The 25646-nt window shown below is 38.3% G+C and overlaps 1 protein-coding gene across 2 annotated transcripts in view; it reads right to left on the bottom strand.

Moving 5' to 3' along the window:
• WASL (WASP like actin nucleation promoting factor) overlaps nt 1-25646 on the bottom strand; it is a 49465-nt gene that overhangs the window by 10821 nt on the left and 12998 nt on the right. For both annotated transcript variants that reach the window (XM_035331655.1, XM_035331661.1), the window contains exons 2-6: nt 13368-13502; nt 12061-12147; nt 11412-11508; nt 6738-6761; nt 1635-1803 (exon numbers count right to left, since the gene is read on the bottom strand). In XM_035331655.1, coding sequence (XP_035187546.1) covers nt 1635-1803; nt 6738-6761; nt 11412-11508; nt 12061-12147; nt 13368-13502 — 512 coding nt within the window. The remainder of the gene's footprint in view (nt 1-1634; nt 1804-6737; nt 6762-11411; nt 11509-12060; nt 12148-13367; nt 13503-25646) is intronic.

Genomic DNA, 25646 nt, shown 5'->3' with positions numbered 1-25646 from the left:
TTCTACTTCCTGATTGCAACTTTGTTCTGGCATAAGTAGTAGCAAATGTTGGTCTTTACCAGTATCACAGATCAAGCTGCATACAGCTTTTCCTAATGGCATGTTTGCTAAACATCACCAAACTGTAATTCCCATAAGTTTGTAAAAAAAACAACAACAACAAAAAAGAGCAACTACAACAATTTTACATAGTAAGATGACACACTGCTGCACTCTACAGGAAACTTAAATATACCTTAAATGGACCAAAAGAGACTTCCAAGCTTCTTTTCCAAAGGTTTACCATTTACAATTTGAAATTACATTTAAAACTAGTCTATGTACAAATCTTGACATGGACTAGAATATATCTTTTGTTTGAACTTAATTAAATACTTTATCTTATTCTTAGCTTTTCTAGGACTGTTATATTCTGTGAATGCACATAAAGTGTCAGAATTATCAGAACCGAAAAGACAAAAGCAACAAATTCTGTTTGTATCTGCACCACCGCACACCCTTCCACAAATTCTGATCAGAGTAGGTTATACTAATTCAAATCTTTATTTGCAGTACTGTCCACCTACGCTGACATCTGCATCAGTAGAGCTACAGCAGCGAGTGACCAGCTACGAATCAGTATTCGAGTTTCCTTATGTCTCTCTTTATCCTTTCCTTCATTTTTCAGTTTTAAGTGACATTAATAGATGTCCCTTCACCAATATTCATGCCAGAAGAAACATGGTTGAGGTTTGAACTGTCTAAGCACAGTCTGACCAGGGATGCATTTTAACCCATCTCTCCTTTTGTTCCCTGTGCACTCTGTACAGAAGACTCAAAACACTGCAACATTATCGTAACTAGTAATACTGGCATTACTTTTATGCAATTTTATTCTATGAAAGCACATCAGTGGAAGTGATGCAAAATAATGGTTTGAAAGAACAAGACTTTAATTTGGCATGTAAATCTCATGCTGGTTTTCCAACACTTCACAGAAGCTGATCTTTCCTGTAACTAACTCTTTAAATTGCTATCGCTTTAGCAAATAAAGTACACTGATTTTAAAAGGCAGAAAATTAAGCTGCCAAATTATAATTTAAGAAAAAAATAGTTTTCAGTAAGCTGACCAAACCCAACTTTCAGCTTAAAATTACAGGTAACTAAAAGAACAAAGACATCTAAGAAATAGTAGAAAAACAACCTGTTCCTAAAAGGTGTATACATGCATGTTGTACTTTCATTACAAGATACCGGTACTAGCCCACATACCGGAATGAGTAAGTTTACAAAGTCAGAGATAATACGGCTATGCCATTGCTGCTGTTATGACAAGTCAGGACCTGTTTGACAATGCACAGTTAAGCACACATAGCTGTAAGAATAACGGAGTTTAAGAGTTGACCATTGAGGGTGAATTTAAGAGGAGTCTACACTGAGCTGGCATCTTTTAAGCAAGGTATCTTTATACAGTTAAATTAATTTCTTTTAGGATAGCAGGTTACTTTTTATTTAGATTCAGTAAACTGTCACCTGTATCTAAATTTTTAGACCCTGCAACATGCCAATTAACATTCATGGCAGGTCAGTTTACACACGATGGTAACACATTTAAAACCCGTGCATAATTGACAAAACTCAAAGAAAGTCCTTACTGGAAGTTTGATGGTGTTCCAATATCTGCCTTTGTCAATCGTCTCTTTTTAGTTTTTCCTTTCTTCTTTTCTTTGGTATATGAAATATTGTTGACTTGTGGAGTATAAAATCTGTTAGTTGTAATTTCTGGGTTTTTGATATCAACAGTTGCCATTGGTAGGTTTGGGCCTGTGAAGATAAAAGAATATTTTTAATAATGTGTTTCAACAAAGTTGTATCTAAACAATATTTAACCAACAACTTTTTGTGTGCGCGCGCATGTGGCAAAATGCTTGTACTGTAGCGACAGCTTTATGTACCACATGCATCTGACTGGGTCCTGGATGTCAGATGCATAATTGTAAGTTATTTGCTGAAAAAAAGAGGCATTGCTAGAGCAGAGCAATAGCAAATATAAGCTAGAATTTTGTTTCTGCAAAATTGGCAAAGAAATTAATTCTACATTAAAGGGTTTTCGTGTGCATAGAATACATGAAATGAGACATTAATATATGCACTTGTACACAATACCAGTATAACTACCATCCTAGACGAGATTTAAAAAGTGAGTGCCATGAACAGCAACACCCAGCATGCCATTAACTTGGCAGCACAGTAAATGCATCTTAAAAGAGAGGGAACCTTTGCTTAATAAGCATCAGGTGGGAATATTGTTGTCTTCAAAGATTTTATAGAGCTATTCAGCATTTATAGAGCTATTCAGGAGTTCTTATTTCTTTTTCTTTGACAGGTTTGGAAAACAATACAAGTCCCAGATGAAAAACAGAGCTTGTGACAGTAAAAGCAATACTAGAAACAAAGTAAACACTGATTGCGAATTATGTTCTCAAGCCTTGTTCTTTGTTATAAAGAACTCTGATTACTAATCTCGCTATTTAAAATGTATCTGAATTACACTCCTGCCCATTTTAGCATTCTAGTATTAGGTTACCTTTGTAATATTATAGCAAATAAACATACCTAGAATATTTTCCACTCAGATCTTTTAGGTTTGATGGCAAGTAACTCTTAACATAAGGGAAGTGATAATGCTATTTAAACACTATGAGGCAATTGATGAGTTTTTCACGTGGGTATATGCACACACATGTATGTATACGTGTATTTTTAAAGAATCCTGCTAAAAGAATAAGCAATCTCATTCTTCCAAAACTGGAATTAAGCAGGTCTACTTAAGACCAGTTTGGCTAGAAATAGTTTGAAAAGCGTACTCTGAGTTGCTATTTAATGGCTACCAATTAAAATAAGATTCTTGCATCCAACTTTACTGGGTGTATGATAAAAATGTCGACTAAGTTGAGTGAATCAGAAACTTATTTTGATATTTTTTTCATAACTGCTTTTTTTTTTTAAATATTGATTATTCAGAATTATCCTACGCATTCTGAAAGCACCAACAAGCTGTTTTCACAGTCCAAGCTCTGAATCAAAAAGGAGAAGCAGACAATGAAAGATAAATTATCTGATGTTTGCAGTGTAACACTTCAGTGGGAAGCACCTAGTACCCACCAGAACAAGAAACATGAACAGAAACAAGACACAGGGCTAGACAAAACTCATCTAAAAACACGCGACAACTCCCTACATTCCTATGACAGTCTTAGAGGACAAGTTTTTAAAACTGAATGTAAACTGCAGGACCAGGAATTTTTAAAGTTTTTTCTACTACAAAGAAATGCTTTGATCTAGAGGTGCTATGATCTAGACAGCTATCCTTTGAGAATATAAAACACAGACTGACCACAAAGAACTATGCACAATTTGTGTTGTTAAAGGTGCACTTGAAGTTCACGTAATATTCAACAGTTGGTGAATTTAATCAACCCAAAACTTAACAATGTGGAGTTAAACCAACCTTCAAGGATAAATTGAGAACTACACTCTAAATTTCAGTAGAGTCGAAAAGAAAAAATACTGTAGGAGTTGGTTCTCACTCCAGTCACCTGTGTTTTATACCTTCTCACTCTTACAGTGATATTCGTAGTTTCAAAAGCTATACTGACATTCAAGAATAAGTATGTACCTTTGCACTGAAAATGCCAGTGAGTTCTTGATATTCATCTCAAGAGTCTCAACTCTTTAAATGCAAAAAGGTATATTTGCAAGGTCTAAAGCCTTAAACTGACTGTAACTGGTTTTAACAAGTATAAAGAAGCAGCCATTTGCAAAATAAAGTTTTGTTCAGCTGAGCTCAAATTAAGGACTGATTGCCTAATTCCTCGAGTCTAGTAATATTCACACCAGAGATCACAGCAAACTCTTCACAATGAAAGTTTTTCTTACCATCAGGTTTAGACCTTAGATGTCCACGAGGGATAAAAGTACCTTGGAAAGAACTGTATTCTTCCAGAACTGCCATATTTATATCCAGTAAAATTTTCCCCATCAAAACACAAGCACCTTCCCCATCAGGTATAGACAGCTCAATAAGTGAAGATGAGAGAGGCATATAGAGCTCATCATTAGGAAGCACTTGACAATACAGTGGCCGTAGGCATCCACTGATATCAGCATCCATGACATCTTCAGAAGGGGGTCCAGAAAATGTAGTACAGAACATTTTGAAATATAAATTCTATGAAATTATCTGTAGTTTAGAGCCACTGTAGACATCTGTCCCTGACTACTGACAGCCCTACAATAAATGCAAACTGTTCTAGTTAACAGATGAAACAATTCTGTCACACGGTTCTTAAAGATTCCCTCAAAACCTAATTCTGACAAATCCTTATTTCATCCTGAACTTCACTAAGAGATGAATTCGACCACAGTAACTCCTCAATTTGCACAAAGACCTAGCTATAACAAGCGAGTAGAACACAAATCTCAGGAAATTACAGGCTAATACATTTTACATAACTCTTAATGCCAATTTGATTTTAATCCTGCAATTCTAAAAAAAAAATCTTAAATCTGTACCATTGTAAACGTCATACAAAAAATAAGAGTGCTTTTTCTGTGCAACTCCCCATTTATTTCAACGCATGCAGAAAATCCAGACAATCAAGCACCACTAAAAAAAATTCCCCACAATACTTCAAAGCACAGATTATACGAGTACGGAAGTGTGCCTGTTCCTGCTTTTCAGATTTAAAGATAATTGTGTATTGATACATAGTACATACAAAAAAAAAATGTTCTTTTTTTTTTTTTTCCCTGAAAAAAGAGAATTTTACTGCATATGGGAAGTATAACAAAAGCCAGCTGACCCCACTACAGTTGTTTTTTTTTGTAACTCCTCTCCTGTTACGCACTGATGGTATGTATAGTACAAATCAGCTCTAGACTGAACTCCAACTGCTGCAGCTTGGAGGTCACAGCTAACTGAGGCTCCCACCGACACCTGTCAGAGAAGGCAGGCATTATAGCATTTCGCAGAAACAGAACAGGAAGGTATACAGATCATGGAAGAGCCACGGATGTCCCAAGAGCCACATATGTTCCAGCAGAACAGTTTACTAAAAATCAGAGAGTTTTGACTAGTGATTTAAACCTGAAACACTGAGCATAAGCTGTGTTTTCCACAAAATATTGAGGCTAAGTGGATGGGATCAATTAATGCAAGTTCAGTACTTCACTATTCTTCTCAATTTTTTTTTTTGCCTGAGGTCTGGTTGGTGGCGCTACATGGTCACCACTGCTTTTCTTTCTTTTTGCTCTGCAGACATCACTACCAGGAATGAACTTCTAGGTGATAGAAAGCAAACGTTGCTCAAGACGGTGAACAATTGAAACCCTCCCAAAGCGCAGAAAACCTAGTAGATGGATAAGACCAGACTGATATTAATATGATTGTTTTAAAACTAAGCAACCCAGTCACCGTTGAATGAAAGGACACTAAAAATGTCTCATCTGAGCTGATGATTGCCCGAGCTTTCTCAAAATTTTATGCGTACGAAAAAGGCATATTATTATTTTTTTGGAGAAGTATTCTGCATGGAGAAAGGACATCTATAGTTTCCATAATTCATGATTAGTTAAGGACTACATATATTTTGGTGAGATGAGATGCTTGGATGTCTTGGTTAGAATAAGCTTAACACTACCTCCTTAGGCAATAAGGGTTCAGGGTCCCCTAGATGATCAGACGGTGGTATCCCTGCTCAAGCAGTAAACAAGCATCAACAGAAATATCACTGGAGAAATCCCTTTTTAGCTTCAAGTCATAATTAGATCAAAGACTCTAAACTTGATATTCACTGATGTGCATTTCTCACTTGATCTAAGAATAAATTGTATAATTTTGGATAAAATTGATACATAATTTTGACTTCTTCCATGAATTTAATGAGGATCTTCTGAGAAATCATAGAATAACTCAGGTTGGAAGGGACCTTAAGGATCACCCAGTTCCAAGCCCCCTGCCATGGGCAGGGATGCCCCCCACTAGATCATGGGGCATCCACGGCTTCTCTGGGCAACCTGTTCCAGTGCCTCACCACCCTCTGAGTAAAGAATTTCCTCCTAACCTCTAATCTAAATCTCCCCTCTTTTAGTTTCAAACCATCTTTTAGTTTAAAACCAGAAAGATATTCATGTCAGTGAGATGTACTCCTGAGACAAATAAATTCAAATATTCTCTTGTGGAAAAAAAAAAAGTTTACTCTTACAAACGTATGACATATTACTAAAAGGCCATGTTACTGAGTTAGTCAGATAAACAAATTAAAATGTCATGCATATTTTATGAAATCAATTATGATTATGCCCACCTTTGGACAAATACATTAGCTTTGAATTTCAGTAATGTTTTATAGAGCAACTCTTTATAGGTATATTCTGAAGACCAAGCAGCAAATGAAATGTACAGAGCCTTCTTCACAGCTTAAGCTGAAGGGCCTCTGTCCTATTTGCAGGAAAACATGCCCCTCTCCAAAAACATCCTTTACAAATGCCAGCTAAGAAGCCACATATCTTCCAAGCTACAACTAAACAAATACCAAAGAACAGAAACAAAACAAACATACTAACCTCCAGAATATGAGTTTACTGCTTATGCTACCACAGGACTATCCTGAACAAGTCCAAAACAAAGCTATACATAAACCATAAATAACAGCAGTAGGAAAAAATAAAATGCAGTGTTCATGCAAAAAGCTTACCATTTGGTGGGTCTCTTCTTTTTTCTGTTGAAAAAGAAAAAGAACTATTTATTCATGGGTATCACAACACAAATTCATTCTAAACTTTATTTTCTAGTGACACTTTCAATGACCTTGAGCTGAGACCTAGCAACCTGTTTTTAAAACCTACTTGTTCAACAGTTGAAAGAAGTTAAGCATTACAGAATTATGAAAACACATTTTAGATCATTATAACTGATCTGAAGTGGGCCAACTTGGAGCATAAGGAAATAGCTAGTGAGTTGATTTCAGACATTTTAACTCCAAAGTAAGGTGAAATATTCAAAAAACAGTTCTTTTGGTACAACCTATCAAAGCAAGATTTTCAAAGTATTATGGTTTCTTATTTCCACTAAATGAGATCGTTCCTTCAGTTTAATTAGAAATACAATGAACACTTTGATACAGTAATGTTCTCCCACAAAGCCAGATGTACTTTATAATTTTTTTTGTTTTTACTTGAAGAAACTGGGACACAGAAGGGCAAGACACTTCACCTGTTACCCAGCAGCTAGCTGAACAACACCAAACAGAACTCAGGTCTCCTTAAGATATTTTATTCACAAAGCCAAACTGTTTCACGGACTATGAAGAATTTGGTTTTACAATTTAAAATGTAGTTGTAAGCATTTCACACCTCATTAATCTCAGACTGTAATGGCTTATTCTCCTTTGAAGGAGACTTCCCTCTTAGTATTTGTTCCTATACACCTCAACATTTACCCATTCTGCAACCTTCCTTCAAAACAGTTTTGAACAAATACCAGTCCAGTTACACTTACACTACTTTCGTACCTACACAGACATTCAGAAGGCTTCTGGGTTTAGTAGCACCATACATGCAAGCTTGGTCTATCATCTCACCACACCAAAAAACTTGGCTCTATATAGGAGACTGTACTGGCATATTTGAAATGTAACAGGGCCTCCTACAAGTTTAAGGATAATTTAACAGACATTTTCATCTTCAGCTAGTCCTGGAAAAACTGCTAACCCATTGTGTTTTTCAGACACAAGCATAAGGGGAAGGGAGACTATGCTTACAGAGATATCCTTGACCTTGTCCTATCAATATTTAAACAACAAAATCTAAAATTCTAGGTGAGCAAGACAAGTCAGCCTCACGTGCTGATGATCTTCAGTTGGGAATAGAGAACTTCCAAAAGAAGATGACCAAAACCCTTCAAGAATCTTCCTTTGCTGAGAAAGCCTTCAGAAGACACTTGTCTCCCAGTTCAAAGAAAATTAGTGTTAGAGGTGAAATGCTGGGGGACAAAAAAAGGGGCTTTTTGGCCAAATACTATGTTTTCTCTTCCTAGAATATCGAGCTTAAGAATTCGCTCATGTACTATGTTTTCTCTTCCTAGAATATCGAGCTTAAGAATTCGCTCGTGTTGGACTCAAAAAAACCTGCTCAACTTCTGGAGTCTAATTGCAGTCCTATCTAGGAAGCATCGGCTCTGAAACTGAAAAGGAAAGTGCAGGACTTCGGGCAAGCCATTTGGCACAGGAGGGGAAGCTGGCAAAAGCAGTACGCATTCATGGGAAATGTTAACTGGCCTTGTGCCAAATCATGGCAACCTATTAAAATTTTCATTAGGAGAAAGAGTTCAAGAGAAAAAATAGTGGAGAACAAAGCAAGACACTTTAAACACTTCCCACAATTTTTGCTGGGTCTAGATAAGAATAATGATTTGTGGCCAACAGATACTAGATCTGTTTTTCTGTGGTTTCCACTGCAGATTAGGAAACAAAAACTCCTGTTCTGAAGTGCCGATGACTTAACCAGAGGTCTGACAGAAGATGGAGAAGCCTACTGATCCAAAAGATCAACTTCAGCTGCCTGTGTCTAAGAAACCATGTTCTCATCAGCAAGCATTCCTGGAAAGAGATCTCTGAAGTGCTCAGCTTGCATCGGATTCAAGTCTCAGCAGAGATGCCCTTGCCTCCCAGGCAGTAATAGTACCATTTAGTACATACACAATACCCAGCTTGAAGTGCATTAGGAAGGTCAGCAGGAGCTAAAAGCTTGTGGAGGAAGCAGAGAGCTTCAGAGAGGACTGAAAAAGCTCCCACCCCTGAGCTACAAGGTGCCAAAAAATTAGACAAAAACTGAAACCGCCTACTTCTGAAAGGCAGTTAAAAATAAAGCTAAATTCTCTCAGAGTGTGGAACACACACATCAACATTTCTTAGGCAAGATGATAAAAAATAAGAACAAATGGTACCTACATGCAAGTATACCTGAAATGTGAATGGACTATACTGACAGGCCCAGAGAAGAAACGCTGTGTTCACCCTGCTTACTGGGGGAACTACTTGGGATCCATTTAAGAAGTAAATGGAGAGATTATTTAAGTGAGTCAACCAGAGAAATTAACTAAGTATGGTAATTTCTCCTTAAGCTATGGTTAAGGATTTAATGAGTTTTTAAAAATTTAACTAGATGAAAAACCAGCCTGATATTAAAACCTTTCTCTCTCCTTCTATTCTCTACTGAATATTTTGTACATTTGTAAACTCTCATACATGCTCTATTTGGAGCCGTACTTTCACCTCTGCTGAACTCCAGATGCACTTACTCAGTTGTCTGTACACTGACTGGAACTCACTTCATGCCAAGTGAGGAAGAGCAGAACACTGTTGCCTCTTCTTGCAGCTGTATGACATTTCACATACTAGTCTCAGCACCAGCACAATTTTCTGACCCAGAACTGCTGTTCTTGCTGCCTTCCAGTAACCTGACCTTTCCATACGACTCCTGGAAAAAAGTCTCCTAGCAAGCCCTGAATGGCATAACAGGCTGCTAAGTGATCTCACAGAGTACTCATTTCAGTAAAAGCACATCAGGTGGCACTGCTAGGAAATGAAATATATTTGGAAGGCATGGGAGTAAAGATCCCATTAAACAGAAAAAGTATTGAGAACGCCAAACCATTACTGCAGCTTTAGAAGTTGTGTTAGAATACACACACGATTTATTATCTAATATAAATAATACATGAAGCTTTAATATAATTTATATTATATATAAGCTTGTGTGTATAACATAATTTAGCCTACACATACTATGTTTTTATAAAGCATTTATATAAAAATCTATGTACATGCACCAACAGCAAATCAGTTTTACCTTTGACAAATGCAAAGCCCATTATTATAGAAGAACAATTAGAAACAGCCCTATGAATGACAAATAGGAAATTTAACCTGGTGGCTTGACTAAGAAAAAAAAAATCTTGTAACTGTTTTTAATCCTTGTTTTCCAGTTCTTAGTAAAAAAAAAAAGTGTGGAGTATTTTAGCTTTCCTTATTTTTTTAACTAAAGTTTTCTTCAATTTGTAAGCATTTTGGGGCAGAGTTGTTTGTCTTTTAAGACATTTCAGAATGCATGGAATAAGCTCATCTTACAGCATGGATTTGAGCACACAAGCCAATACATTTACTCAAAGATTAAACAAGAAAAACTATGCTGAACATCCTGTGAACAGGAGGTTTGACTGAACCACTATTTTCAACCAAAGTTTGCTATGGCCAGCCACGCAGATAGATTATTTCCTTTCTTCCAAGTCACATCTGTGCTCTGCAGCACAGTGTTTTAGACACATGATAATGAAGAATGACACACAAGAATGCACATATTCTGCTTTCAAGCAGAGACCATCTTCAAGAAGCCAACTAAACTCTGGAACAAATGCTCTGTGCCTAAGCCACCACCCTGAATGAAACCCATATGGATCATGTAGCTTCCTGAGAAGGCTTGCAAGCCTGTGGTACTCCAAGGGCATCCTCCCTTTACATCAGCCTTAGCTGCATTCATTGCTAGTGCAATTCAATTCCAAGACCGACTACAGAAACGCATCTATAGCTTAGATACAAGTCCACACTGGCTTACAGCAAGCCTAAGCACATCCAACCTATGTTTTCTCTCTTAGTCTTCATGGTGATGTGGCTGTCAGATAGGCAAGTCATTTATAAGATATTTATGAGAAAAGGACCAAGACAAGATCTGGAGAAAGCCTGAGCTCCCTTTAAAACACTGACCATGTTCCTAAAGCATCCTGCAGCTGACAAAACGCCTGCTGTGCTTCAGACCGTCCTGTGCTGCTAAGGACAGTATAGACACATTATGTCTCCTGTTCTTGGCCCCTGCCAAGATTACTAGTTTTGAATAGAAGATGTTTCTCTACTAAACACTGGACCAATGCCAATAATTCATTCACATGAACTACTGAACATACCAGATGGTAAAATCTTTGTTACAACCCACTTGGGCTGAATTTAAACAAATTCGTTATAAACAGCCCAGAGCTAAAATAGGGTTTAATCAAATGTGAAAACAGCTTACAGGAAGATTTCTCCTTTTCCCCACTGACAGCTTACCCTTTTTTCTTCTTTCTGGTCTATATTTTCAAACACCACAATCTTGGAGCCTACAAGCTGAGACTTTATAGCAAGGAACACTGAGTTATTTCAGAAAAAAAAATATTATTTTTGTAAAATAGAGAGATGAAGCACTTTCATAACACAATGACTTCTAAATATAAATATGGCAGCAAAGCCTTCAGTTGCTTTCAGACATATAATTAATTTCCTGCCTCCCCCCAAAATAACATAAACAAGTCTGAATTAAAGATTAATTTAAATATTTACCAGATTTTCTCTGCCGTCGTCCAAGTAAATCTGTTACTGTTTTGCGGAATAGTTTAGCTTCTTCTTCATTAGCAAAATTAAGACCAACTTGACATGTCTGAAAAACATTAATATTCCCCCACCCGTGACTAAGAAAATGTTTCAAAGACTTCCAAGTTCTTATACCTTCTGAAGGTATAATCAGTCAAAAAAAAAAAAAAAAAAAAAGACCACCACTGTAAATTTGCAAACAAATCTCAGTGAAACATAATCTAACTTAGGAATGTCTGTCTACTAATCAAGTATCTGGAGCTCATACTAACAAATTTGAGCAAAATCTTGGGGCCTGAAATCAAAGTTGGGGGAGGAATTTTTTTTTTAAGAAATAGATGATACTTCACAAGCATCATCTGTATGTCAAAAGAATTTCATTAGTAATGGGAGTTGAAAATAAATAAGTGAATTTTATGTTTCTGTTCTATGGCTTAAGTTTTCTAGTCGAAAGCCAAAGTTATTTCAATAAATAAGCATAAAAAACTTCAAGGAAAACAAGTAATATTGTACTTTCATAAATAATTTACAGAATTAAATGAAAACCTCAGTTACATTAGAAGTTAACGTTCTATTAAAAGACATTCTAAAATAGGTATTCAAAGATGTTGAGACTCACATCTCCAGCAAAGGTATGAAAATATCCTCTAGGACTATTATATACAAAGTTATTGTACAGCTCCTGCTCCCACAATAATTTCCCATCCTGAAAAAAAAAAAAAAAAAAGATTTGAAAACACTTGAAGACAAATTGCAGGTTATCTTTCACAATAGAACCAATCAAGAGTTTGAAACTGCATATTGCTAAGCATCTGTCATTCATTCACCCAAAGAACAAGCTCAATCCAAGTATACTAGAACATGTGGAGAAACCAGACGAAACCAGACTAATTCTCTCATTCCACCTTCTGTTCAGATTCCTGGATGTTTTATAAAACATACCTCAATTCCTATAATCCTGCAATCACTATGCTGGTAGCACTAATAGTCAGCAGTGATAGCAATAATACAGTGTTAATAGTAAAAAAAAAAATAAGGGAGGCTTATACCAGCATGTTATCAGCTCAGGGTTTACCTGAAAACACTTAACTTCAAGGGAACAGAAATCTCACCTTTTTAAGTAAAGTTTTATATATTTAAATGGCATTATGTATCAGAACTGAAGGAATGGGATTCCAAGCCTAATAATGAAGTGACCAAATCACAAATGTAAATGCCAACTAGCGTTTCTGAATCAATCTGAAAGACTTCAAGGAATTACTGTTGACAGATAGTGAGCTACTCCTAGCTGTAGATGGAATGGGAAGCTTTCCAAAGTCTCAGAGAAAGTCAGTACGACTTACACTCCTAGGCATCATTTTTTTGTTGTTGTAAAAACGTCTTGGAACACATAAGCTCTTAGTTCACACTGCCCTGAGTGAAATATTAGAGTTGGACAGAGATCTTCAGTATGAATATACGTACTGTGGGGAAAAACGTTTATCCTGCAGTTTTCACGTGCATGAACACATTGATCATGAAAAAGAAGATTCTGGTTTTCCTCCCTAAAGAACACAGAATCTACTTTATTAGTATCAGCCAAGGTACTAACACGTGCTAGAGTTCTGACAGCTACCTGTATCAGTGACACTACACTAGCTTTCACTAGTTTCACTAATCTGGTTAGTGGAGGACAGCTTCTGTGAACTGCAAGAAAATCACACCTCACCTTTATCTCATCTGTAAGAGCTGACATATTGAAATAATTTAAATTTAGAACACCTGAGAAAGTTGCACATGCCTATTAATAAGCACTGTCATTGACCTGCTCAGTGCACAACTATTTACTTCAGAATTACTGTGTAAGGGTGTAACTACAATCACCTGAACTCGTTCAATTCAAAATGGAGAATGAATATGTCAGTATGAAAAAGAAAAAACACTTACCTTAATGTCATATATTCTGATAAAATATGACCTCTGCGGATTGTCCTTTACAAGGCAAGCTACACCACAGCATTTCTTTGACCACATGGCATTGCGATCTGCTGCATATATTTGAACAACTGCTGAAGACATCGTCTAGAAAGGAAAAGTAGTGATTACTTTTAAGGTAAAACCAACACATTTTATATTTTAGCAAAGCAACTCTTAACGATCTTCATTCTAAACAGCAACTTTAGACTATTTCCCAGGTGGTAACATGGGCAAGTTCAAATGACCCCACATTACTTTTGTGCCATTTTTTTGTGCAAGATTTAAATTGCTTAAGAACCTAACAGAACATTTTGTTCTTGGCCATAAAATCAGCAAGAAGACTTTGCCTGTAAGAGGCAGACCAGTAACTATGGCAGTCACACAGAGAAGCCCTACTGTGCTTCTACATTTTCTGTTTGTTACTTCAAACTGAATAGAAATGCAATATTCAGGCTGTAAATTACAGGGCCTGGAAACACTCCTGGGTAATGGAATGCAACTGCCTATATTGCTTAATTGTTAAAAATGGTCTCTGGCATGATTTTAACCCATGCCAACTAGCAAACCCCTAAAATTCTTTGGCATGGTTTGGGAATTCACACGAACAAGGATCGCTCCCAGTTGGCAATGTGAAGTTGTCCTGTTTTCAAATTGAGAGATTTCATTAAAATATTATTCTATATCAGATTGCTTCTGTGCCTGGAAATGTACCTGAACGTATTTTCTAGTATATACACAATTTGTGTTCTACTGTAAAAGTCCTATGAGGGAATATTCTTCAACGGCTCCAGTTTTCATCTTGTAGCCAAGTCACAACGACATACAGCTTAAAGCCTCTGTCATGGCACAGACCAGGGGATATCTAGCCCAGGATCTGTGCTGTTACAGCGGCAGATGCCTAGGGAACACAGCAGGACATGCCTCTGCCATGGGAATAGACCCCCAGCATGGGAAGGCTGGAGCTCAAGGCCCTCCTAAGCCAGCACGTGTGTTTTACTGCATATATTTTTCCTCCATTAATTTATTTCATCTCTCCTCGAATCCATGTGAATTTCTGAGCATCACAACAGCATACAGGATTGTATTTCAGTGTTAAGGACTATGTAAAGAACTACTTTGATCTAAAAATTTGCCACCTGGTGGTTTCAGTTCACCATCCCTGCTAGTTCTTATGCTGGGAGACACTAGGAATGGCTTACTTGCCTCTCCATGCTGCACATGCTGTTATAGATGTTCTGTCATAGTTCTTCACCCATAATTTCTCTACTGTTTAGAGATGTGATGCTAGTTTTAAGTCATCCTTGTACCAAAAAATATAGAAGTAAATAAAGGAAAAACGCATCCACACTTTCATTACCCTTGTCACTCTCAAACGTGTCCTACCCAGTCCTACCGCATCCTTCTTAGACTGGGGATGAGACTTATGGTGCACACATCCATTCTGTTAGCCCTTTGAACCCAAGAGCAACAGCAATATTGCTTTCCAGTTTCTCCTCTATTTCCCTGTAATTTTAAGCATTTTCTTTTCCATTAAGGGAGATTACGTTGATTTTTTCATAGATTTGTTGCATTTCCAAGAACTTTCAAGAAAGATGGTATCTGGTCCAAGCAATGGGCTCCGTACTAGGTTTCCCCAGCCACTCTACCAGCATTACTGCACCTTCATCAATACTGCTTGCCAAAATGGGTGGCTTATTCAGAATGCACACCTAGGTGTATTACGTCAGCATCTATTGGTATCTACTAAATATCACTATCACCCATGTCACACTTTTCAACTGGTTTACAATGACTGAAAGAATCACTTGAGCTTCTCGGAGTTTTCTTATCAAAAAGCTTCTAGTTTTGTTAAGATAGAGGCAAAGTAATTAGTTGGACTGACAGCTACTCCCTAGGGAATTTTTATAACCCTTGGCAAAGACCTGTGATGCAATTTTCACACGTTCCTCTTCACAACCATTTCTTCAGAGGTAGTAAGACCGACTTCTCACCACTGTGGTATCCAGCAGGAAGAAGTTACAGCTGACTCAGAGCTTTGCAGTCATCTCCTCAGATGCTCTATAACTGAAAGCAAAGCAAGCTTCCCTCCCTATAACCTACAGATTAATACGACTAATTTAGTCATAACTGGACTCGTCAGGTGAGGAAAAGGGAACCTTGAATTAACCACACCAGCACACCAGAACAGTTTGCCGATGGACATCACGGGTGTAAGATGTTCCCTTATGCTGCAATAGGCAAAGATTTGATTTGGGGTACAACTGCCCATATTTTGTTCAGAACTTCTAACAGCCTTTTCTCTCATTTCTGCCATTTCATTTCCTTTTTAATCTGATAATCCTGTAGGCACAAGAACAAGAAGCAGCACAGGTGTCCCACCCTACAGTTATAACCAATGCGACGTTTAATTCAACCAAAAGAATTATCCCACTGTCTATACAAGAAGCCTTCTCAAACCCCCAAAACAAGTCCAACTCCACCAGCCTCCTCCCAGCGGGGCTACCCACAGAAAAGGTGGTTTTGGCAGCAATTCATGCACCTTAAATTCAAGATCCAGAAGAACGATCCGCATGGAGAAATGGTTCCCTACAAATTGCCTCCTATTGTATCTAGCAGCAAGAACACCAACTGGATTATCTGGGCAAACCCTAGTTGTTGTAACTCCATGATTGCATATAAAACCTGGAATCAGCACCTGCCCCATGACCAGACAGCATATTACACAAAAACAGTGTCCTCATTCTGTGTAATCGCAATAGGTTTAATTTACACGTGTGTACTCTAAGCGTAGAGCTCAATTTACACGTTAGAGAACAATTTCGCTGAATCTAAAGTAGGTGTTGTTAAAGTAGGTGTTGTTCTGAGACCTACCAAGCCTAGAGTTCAATTACATTTTAACTTACTAATTAGCATTGTGCAAATTCCTAGTGTTGACAGACTACAATAAGGTTCTCATGTGTTAGAACATATAATTATTAATGCCACTATTACACCACTTTTTTTAAAAAAAACACTAAAGGGACAACACAGTAAAAAATACAAGCTATATTTTCAGCAGGAGAAGGGTAATAAAATCCATCTCCTTTTACTTCAGCCTCTGTTTGTTTTCATCATACACAAGAATGATGTTTTACAATGTTTTATGTTGTTCAGCTTCTGGAAGACAGTTGACAATAATATTTAATCACCCACAACCTTTGGAAATGTACACATACAGCTTGTAAAAATGTATGAACTTATGAACCATAAACTTCATCCACTGCTATTCATGATCAATCTTAGCCATGCTAATTGACATTTTTCAACTTTAATCACAGAACTGCAGCATTTGGAACATTTACACAAATACTGTAACTTAAACATTCAATTTTTTTTTGCACTTGCATTCAATTTCTTTTGAAGCCAATTAAAATACACTGCTCAGTTTCTCACACCATTCTTGAAACAAATGTTGCATTTAGAAGTATTTCTTTAAAGATGTATGTAAATATTTCTTCACAAGAAGTCCTACCCCTGACTTCACAGACAGAAATGGAGTGCCATTAAATACTCCACGTAATTACGGTGGTTTTTCTGAGTTTCAGTAAGCTTCTGTGTTACTTAATACTTAAAGTTATTGCTGTAGTTTCAGTAGAAAGATTCTGAAGTTGATCTTACTGCTGTGCTTAACTCTTCTGTTGAGGTCTTTGTCCTTTTTATATACCTTTGTATCTGGAAAAGGTGCACAGCAAAAAGAAAGAAGCCAGCCTACCAACCATCAGGGTATGAAAGGAGTCAATTGCCTTGTTTCCTTTTCTCGTTCCCACAGCCAGCATCCTGCAGGAGGACATGCCACTGATTCCAGGGACTTGTCACACCCCTCACACTAATGAGCTGTGGAGCAGTAAGCCTGGTGTCGTCAGCTCACTGACACAGCTGGTCTCATCCCTGGACACGCACACTGCAGGATATGCGCTATCAGCACAGGGCTCCTGAAACACCCTCTGCCTGCAAAAGGTGGCCACAAGTCACCACACGTTTGTGGGGTGGAGCACACCTGTGCTGATAGCTTCCATCTGGCCAGTAGGTACCTGAGTACTTTGATCAGCTTCTGTTACAAACACTTGCTGCAGATGCCTAATTAATTCCTTAGAGTAACTCAGCGTGTCTCAAAAACAGTAAAGCAAGAAGCCAGCACGGACAGCAGCACGCCTGACTGCAAGAGCAAGCCATCACACCGGACAGCTCAGCAGAATCCTTGCCAGTGTCCAGGTCTCCAGGTACAGCTGCCAGCTGCTGGCAGTGCCAAGATCAAAGAACCTCATATCTCAGGTCGGCTGTGACCTCCCTAAGGCATCCAGTCCAACCTCTGGCTCACAGCAAGGGCAATTGCAAAGCCCTGAGGTCAGGTTGCTCAAGGTCTTGCCCAGTTAAGTTTAAAGGCCCCAGATTACCTCTGGGAAGCCTGTTCCAGTACTTAATCACTCCCATTTTAGTGCTTGTAAAAATACAACCAATTATAAGGTATTCTTCTAATGATTCAGTATTGCGTTACACATTGACCATACTTCTGAAAGCAGTGAGTTTCTGTCTTTTTCCAATTTTAAAACTCCAGATTTTTCCAAGAAAGGTGTAGACCTATGAATGCAGAGGCAATTAAATCCCACATGGCAGATTTCTTTTCCTAGTTACCCCTCCCAGCACTGGGAAGTATCTTAAAACAAAAACTGAAGGACAACCTTGCCCTACAACACAAGACCACAACTAGCTGCAGCTTGTTTCTAGGCACAGCAGCTTCTCGAAAAAGCATGTTGGTATTGATATAATGTCAATAGCTTCTTCAGGAAGTCTGTCAGAAGACATTCAAGTTGAAACTCTCAGTGCACGCAATTAGCTACTTCAGTGTTTCTATGAAAACATATGATGTAGTTTGCAATTCAGACTGGCTAGTTGTATGTAACCCTCCTACCAGGATACACACCAATATTTCTATTTTTATTTACTTAAAGTAGGTATTTGGAAAGAGCTGTCCTGACCAGTACTACTACTGGTGAGCAGGTACTGGAGGCAGGTATTTTAAGACCTGCTGTGGCTTCAATCCCCATTATCCTAAGCCAACAGCCTGAAGCCTGACCAGGTGATGATGGTGGATGCTCCCATGCCACTTGGTTCTTCTTTGATACAAGACCAGGCGGACAGCTTGCAGTTTGCTTCTACAAGGGTTCAAGAATAAAGGGCTGTTGCCATTGAGTGTCATTAAAGCAGGGGGAAGTCATAGGCAGCCTCAGAGGACCGGGCTCCAGATCAGAGGTGTACTGAAGTCAAGTACCACTTCGCTGTGGAGAACGCTTACTGAGGCGTAACTCTAATCTTGACCACTGCAAGGACAGGAAGCTTCGGTGTGGAGGAAATCTCTACTAGCCAAGCATTATTTAAGCCATAAAAAAAGGAGATGGAAACTCACTAGGAGTGATGAAAGGGAAAGCAGCAGCAGCAGCCAGAATGGTGAGTAGCTAACTGTAAGAAATCAGATTAGTCTACAGAAAATTAGCCCATTAGACAGAACTCAGGGGCTGACATTTCTTTCTCTAGAATACAAGTATTTTGCAGAAAAAAAAAAAAAATCACACTGGTCAATCAAGCAGAAGCATTGCTTGAAGTCTTGGTTTACCTCAAAAAACCTACTGTTTAAATAATTACACATTTAAGTGTCAACACCTTAATAAGCTCATGTTATTCAAAGTAAACTAGAGTAAGACAGTGGTAATACCTTTGTGTTGATCAGCTTATCTTTACTGTCATAAATAGATGGAGCTTCCAAAAACACTTTTGCAGTGCTCAACACAGCCTGTGCATTGTAACTCATCACTCTTTAACACAAAGAGCATTGACAGAAGGTGCTGTGTGGACCAGAGGCTGGAACCTCCTCCCCTTCTCATGGGAAGGCTGTCGGTGGTGGCATGCACATTGCAGCTCCATGTCCTGGCGGTTTGATTTCCCTTCTGCACAGTGGTCCACTTTCAAGAGAAACATTGCTGTTTTCTTGGCGCTGAGGCTGTCTCCTGCCACGTGGGAACAGTGCGTTCCCATCCTGCTAGGAAGGGCTGATAACCCACCTCCGGGATGAGTGTTCTCAGCACTGAGCAATCCTACAGACGGCGCACACTGCAGTCTCCTCCAAATGTGCTTCTAAATGAACCAACTGAGCCTGTCTCTGTTCAGATGAGCCCTACACTAATTAGGCCACTTAAATGACATGCAAGTACGCAATTTTTACATCATAAGTAGCACAGGCATTTCCTACAGTAGACAAAAGTTTCCTAGCACTTTCACAGAAACTTGGAAAACCTGGGCTTGGTTAAGTTCAGGAGCCTACAATGTTTATCAGCCCTGGACAGTACATGATCCTGATCCACCTCTCTTAAGCATATGTGCCTATTGTGATGGTTTAGGTCCACTTCAGGCATCATGGCAAGAAATACAAACAAATATCAAAGCCTTCATCAAATTTTAGAGGTCTCAAATATTCACAAGTGTGCTTATGTAGCAAGTTAGTGTCACTTGCTTGTGTAGTTTTAGAAAAGGAAGGGTTTATAATTACTTATAAACTTATCTCTGAAGAAAGTTGTTTATTGCAAAAATGTCAACTTCAGATGCTACAGACATGGTTGTATAGCCATTTCCCACAGAAATAAGAAATATGGAACTTCTGGAGTTTGCTGGCAGATTTCAACAAATTAAGCACCTGGAAACAATCTTCTAGTTTTAATACAATTTGCAGGACAGTATTTTCAGGAGACTGACCGATTGCTCCACAGACAAGAAAACTGAAGACAGAGTTTACCTTATTTGACAGAATTGACATGAGAGCCTTTTTTAAATACCCAGGCACATGAGAGATGTTTTATTTGGTGCAAATTGAAAAGTTCTTCAGCTGCCAGACACGGCAGCCTCATCAGTTCCACTGCCTGTGCAATTATTTATTGCAATCACCAACAATGTTCAGTTTTAAGCTTAAAGCTTTCTTTTCATTGCTTAATTTCCCATGATCACCCACAGATTTAGAAGTGTTCTATACATAGAAGCAAGTATCTTTTTTTCCCCACCTACATGCGAACTTGGACCATATTAAAAATAAAGCCATAACATAAAGGACACTGCTTTTTCCTTATTTGAAGGGAGAATGAAGAGAGGAAGTTTTTATGGAACAGCACAAAGCCACTTCAGGCATTCCTTATTATTTTGGAAACATAAGAATCTTAATCTAAAAGAGAAAAAAAAAAATGCTTTTATGGCAGATATTCTTAAAGCCTACAATCTCAGTTCAAGACCTCAGCCCTCCAGAGCTGTAGCGGAGCCACAGCCCCGAGCAGGCTGATGATTACAGCATTACAGTACCCCAAGCTGGCCCATCCTGGGTTAGCAGCAAACGTAGGAGATGACACTCAACCCGGAGCTTCCGCCGATGAGCAACTAAACACGGACACTTCCTGCTTACCTGCACAGTGTTATTAGCTCACTCAGCTGTGTCTGACGTCTTAGCTCTGTTGAAATCTTGGCTGGCCAGAAAGCAGCAGACACGTGACAAAATAGTTATTTGTGCTCTGTTGTTGAAGTTACACATTCAGTTACTTTCAGAACAAAGAAAAGCCTGCTGTACGCAGACCTGCCACAAGTTTCTCGCTGTCCCACTGCCCCGGAGCAAGAAGTCTTGCAGAAGACACACGCTTTATCTTGCATTTTTTCCTCCAAAAAACAAGCCATTTATAGGACTGTTCTTTTTCAAAGCTCAGGATTTTTTAGATTAAATGTTTAGGTCTACCTTGTGAGCCACTGTAAATTAAAGAGGTCTTCAAAGACTAGGATGATACTCACACAAATAAAACATTGTACAGATCTGTACATTACCTGCTTCCAAAAACAACATTTTGTAGCCTTGCACAGAAATCTCTCGTTGGTGTTGAGCCATAGAGATTCTAGGCAAGAATCAAGAGTTTCAAGTGACTTACAGGACACAATTAGAGCTCAAATCTGTTTTGCTCTTTTACCATTGCTAACTCAGCTATAAGGGAAACCCGTTCCTCTGACTCAACATTTTCTCCTCTACCATCTACCCATTGCTTTCATGCACTGAGGTCTTCTTTCTTCAGCATTCACCATTTTATTTTCTACATAACATTTTTACCAGGTGCTACACACTTAGTTCTGTATTTAATGCAGACTCTCATAAACAGATCTTCACATCTACTTTGAAAATATGAGAATGCCTTCAAGAAAATGAGTCAGAACTCAGACCCTTGTTCATAAAAGGAAAACAAGCAGTTTAAAGAAGTGCTGGATTCACTGAAGTTCTTTAGAGACCCACTCAGTGGCATATGCCTCACCACTTCCACAATGAAAGTCTTCAAAGCAGCAGTTACACTGATTAAAGAAAGGATGCAAAGCATAAGCCTCAGCAATTTCTGAATTTTTATAGCTCTGGAATAATCATTAATGAGCCCTTGAAAATGTTATGCAGCATCTTGTAATCTCATGTCCAGATTTAAATATATATATATATATATATATGCTTTACAGAGGTAAGATTCAGGTGAACTTTTCTTATGATCTTTAGAAAAGAGGGCATAACATAAGGCATTCTGACTTCAAATACTTCTAGAACACTGAAATAAACCATCTTAAACTATTGTAAAAGAAAGGCTCTTTTATAAGAAAACATTAACTTCATGCCAACACAAAACAAAGAACTCCCTTCAAAATATGAACAAATTTGAGAAAAGGGTATTAGAAGTAAAACCTCTTTGAATAATAGCCAGCAACTTGTCTCGCAATTGTGTATACAACTGGAGGCCTGCCCCATAAAGCAGCCTCAATCCACTTATATAAGGGTACTTAGAGAAGCAGCTCCCCTTCCACTTTCCCTGTGCCACAGAAACGTGTTTTAATTCCTCCTGCAGCAGCCCCTGTTTGAAAAAAACACATTATTATAATTCAAGTCAGATAAGGAAACTCTCAATTGTACATGAGATTATTTTTTTTTACACCAATAACTGAGTCTGCTATGAAAAAAAGTTATTCCCAATTATAAGTCCTCAAATGTAGGTATGCTACCAGGAGAAAGAGAGCAGAAAGATTTAGTGGTTACATGACACCTGGACAAATTCAAAGCTCAGTCAGGGGATACAATGCTAAAAGCTCCTTGAGAGCAGAAGACGTACCTAATAGTGGAAGCATTAAATGTTTGGGAGAATGGTATTTTAAATACAGTCCTGCCAACAGCCTGTAGCATGATGCTTTTCTTCATCTCTCCCCTGTGCCTCATTTTCCTCATCTGTGCTACAGAGGAGACTGACCTCTACCTCTGTACAATGCTCTGAACTACTGATGAAGAAAACAGCGTTAGGCTGCCACAGGCAGGAATCCATTTCTTGGGGCTGTGGAACGATGGCCACCTTACCTCATCTGCTAACAAAAGCCAAAGCAGTTCCACGCTGCTCGTGTTATTTTTTTCCACAATGTGTGAACATCAATTACTACTTCATAGCCTGTTTACTGTTGACTGTTTTAGTCTCAGACACGCTACAACCATGGAGATAAGGGAACAGAGATACTCTTTCACCACAAGGGATGAACCTTGATTAAAGAGTGACATTTATTACAGCTAACATTTACAAGTGTCACTGCTTGTTCCTTCTTTGTAGGTCCAAAGCAATGCATTTGCTAATGTACCATGGAATGCAATATTAACTTAAATATTTGTAAACAAATTTTAGTAATTTGGAATCAGTGCCACTGAAGAGTAGTCTCATATGGCCAACTCTACATAAACCCTGGCCTGAATATAGGCTACCTATTTCCATTTTAGACAAACCACACCTCTAAGTTTTGTGAATAACAAAACATGCTAATACTTTTGTAAGTCACACTTTTTACTCAGTATATTAAATACTTTCTTTTTAGATGGAAGAATAAAGAGCACAAAGCAAATGTCTCAACACTTGATAATAATAATTCCTTTTAGTATTAATAAAGCAAAAGTAATTTCCCACCTTCTCAGTGTTTTAGGGGCCTCTTCCAGGAAGAGGAACAAGAATCCCTGAAGTCTTGTGAAAAAGACTGAGAAAATCATGAGATCAAGCACACCCAAAAAAAATCTGATGATGTCAATACCAGAGAAACCAGACACTCACCTGACAGAAGTAGTTTTGAAAATTAGGCACTGCGGCCTAATTTCAACACAGCCATTTGATAAAATAACTTTCTCCATACCTCTAAGCTCTTCCTCTAAAGAAAGCTACATGAAACATACTAGGGATATTTTAGGCTGGATTTTGGTATTACTATTTATGCCTCTTAGAAACTGCATTAAGAGCTTACCCTCAGCCATCTGCTATGGCACAGGCTCTGTAGCTCAAGATTTTTGTTAGAATTCTCATGTCAAGTACTATAAATGGTAAATTTCTACCATATAAAAAGGCTCCCCTGTGCAATTTGTTTTTGGTACATGCTCCCTTTGGACCATCCAAATTAACAGTATAAAGGTAACATCTGGGTGTAGTTTATTGCTTAAAAAACCTGAAGACAAACCACTGGGTTTGCAATCCTCAATTTTCAGGGGCAGGGGAAGAAAGGGATAAAAGCCCTACCTCAAGTCAGGGCTTCAGAAACAGTTGCAAGTCAAAACTTGCTAACAATGGAGTTGACAGTTTCCCTTCTAAACTTACTGCCTACTACCCAAAAATACATGCACAGAGTACTGCTGAATGGGAAAGTTCCTTCCCAGAAGCCTCAATTCTTCCTCTGCAATTCCTTAGGGTGCCAGACTCACTTATCACAGGGCTGCCTGCTCTGCTAGGCAAAACTAGAACAGCAAAAACTGTAAAGAATCTGCTAATTTACCATTAATGAGATACGACATTTCTTTATACAGCAAAAGCTTTGTAGAAAGGGCAGCTGGATGAATTTCTCCTCTGCACTTTGGTGTCTGTATTTAAGTCTGTCCATGAAGAAAACCTACCGGTTTCCAGCTTAATCACAGGACACTTCTCTTCAGTGCAGCACTGGTAGTACACCTTTACACAGCATCTATAATGAGCAATACCGTTGAGATACTGTTCTCAACCTTTTATTCTTAAATATTTATGTTTGAATGGGCCAGAACAGCATCCCCGCAGAAGCTGAAGTTACTTCTCCCTTCAGTAACGCTGTGTCCCCATTCACAATGGTAACTTATGAACATTGTTCAGCAGCAATAACAAACATGCTATGCAAGGTGTTACGAGCACATACCAGTCTGAATTTACAGATAATACAGAAGTGTTTTTACTCTACCTTCAACACTACATCTTGTGTGAGAAGCAAAGCTTATGGTAAAGAAAATCAGTATTAGGCTAGATAATGCAAGAGGTTAAAATCTATAACCATCAATGTAATTAAGATGAATACAGTAGTCTAAGATATTTTAATTGCTTAGGAAAGAAAATATTTGTTTTGAAGAACATTTAGAAGAACCATTAGCAGGACAGAATCTGACCTATACTCTTTTGGTGAGCATTGCCTGAATTCATGAAATGCAACCTGTTGAACCAAACAAATATTTTTAATGAAGATCTGTACAGAGCTTTGCTTTTGATTAAAGTGTGAAATGAAATAGTGAAAATGAAATACTGAAAACAATCAATTCATATTGAATTGGTAGTCCCATCAGCCAGAACCACGAACCTAACCAGGCAGCAGACTGGAAGCATTACATACCTCAGTTCCTGAGCTACTTTCCACAGGCCTTTCTGCCTGGTCTGGAACTTCTGACAGGGAGGTGAACACGCTCAGTGTCACTGCCTGAAAGAGCTGGCAGCAGCTTTTTCGGCCAGGTCTGACGTTTGTCACTTTTCTGAAAAGCTCCATTTGTGCAGTAAGTTACAGTGCTTCCTTGATGGTGTAGAGACAGTGTAGTGCAATGACACACTTGCTAACAGAATAAAAATGCTAATTTAATAGCAATTATAACTTAAACAGAAAAAAAAGGTTACTAATGACAGTGATGCGTTTTTCCAGCAGTGTAACACATTTGGAAGTGAGATAATCTTCCATAATCTCACTTATGCAACTTAAGCTCCAGTGACTGAAAGAAGCTCCCCTTTGCCAAAGCAGACATTGGGCTGCCAGGTTTTGCATGAGTATTCCTTTCCTCGTGTCCAGCTAACTGCACCCATTGCTCTGAGCACTTGCACAGCCTCAATCTGTTAGCACAGAAACAAAGTGCTCTTGATG

Source organism: Oxyura jamaicensis, chromosome 1 (genome assembly GCF_011077185.1).
Source record: "Oxyura jamaicensis isolate SHBP4307 breed ruddy duck chromosome 1, BPBGC_Ojam_1.0, whole genome shotgun sequence".
NCBI lineage: Eukaryota > Metazoa > Chordata > Aves > Anseriformes > Anatidae > Oxyura > Oxyura jamaicensis.
The sequence above is the reverse complement of the archived record's forward strand: the minus strand, read 5'-3'. Positions and strand labels throughout refer to the sequence as shown.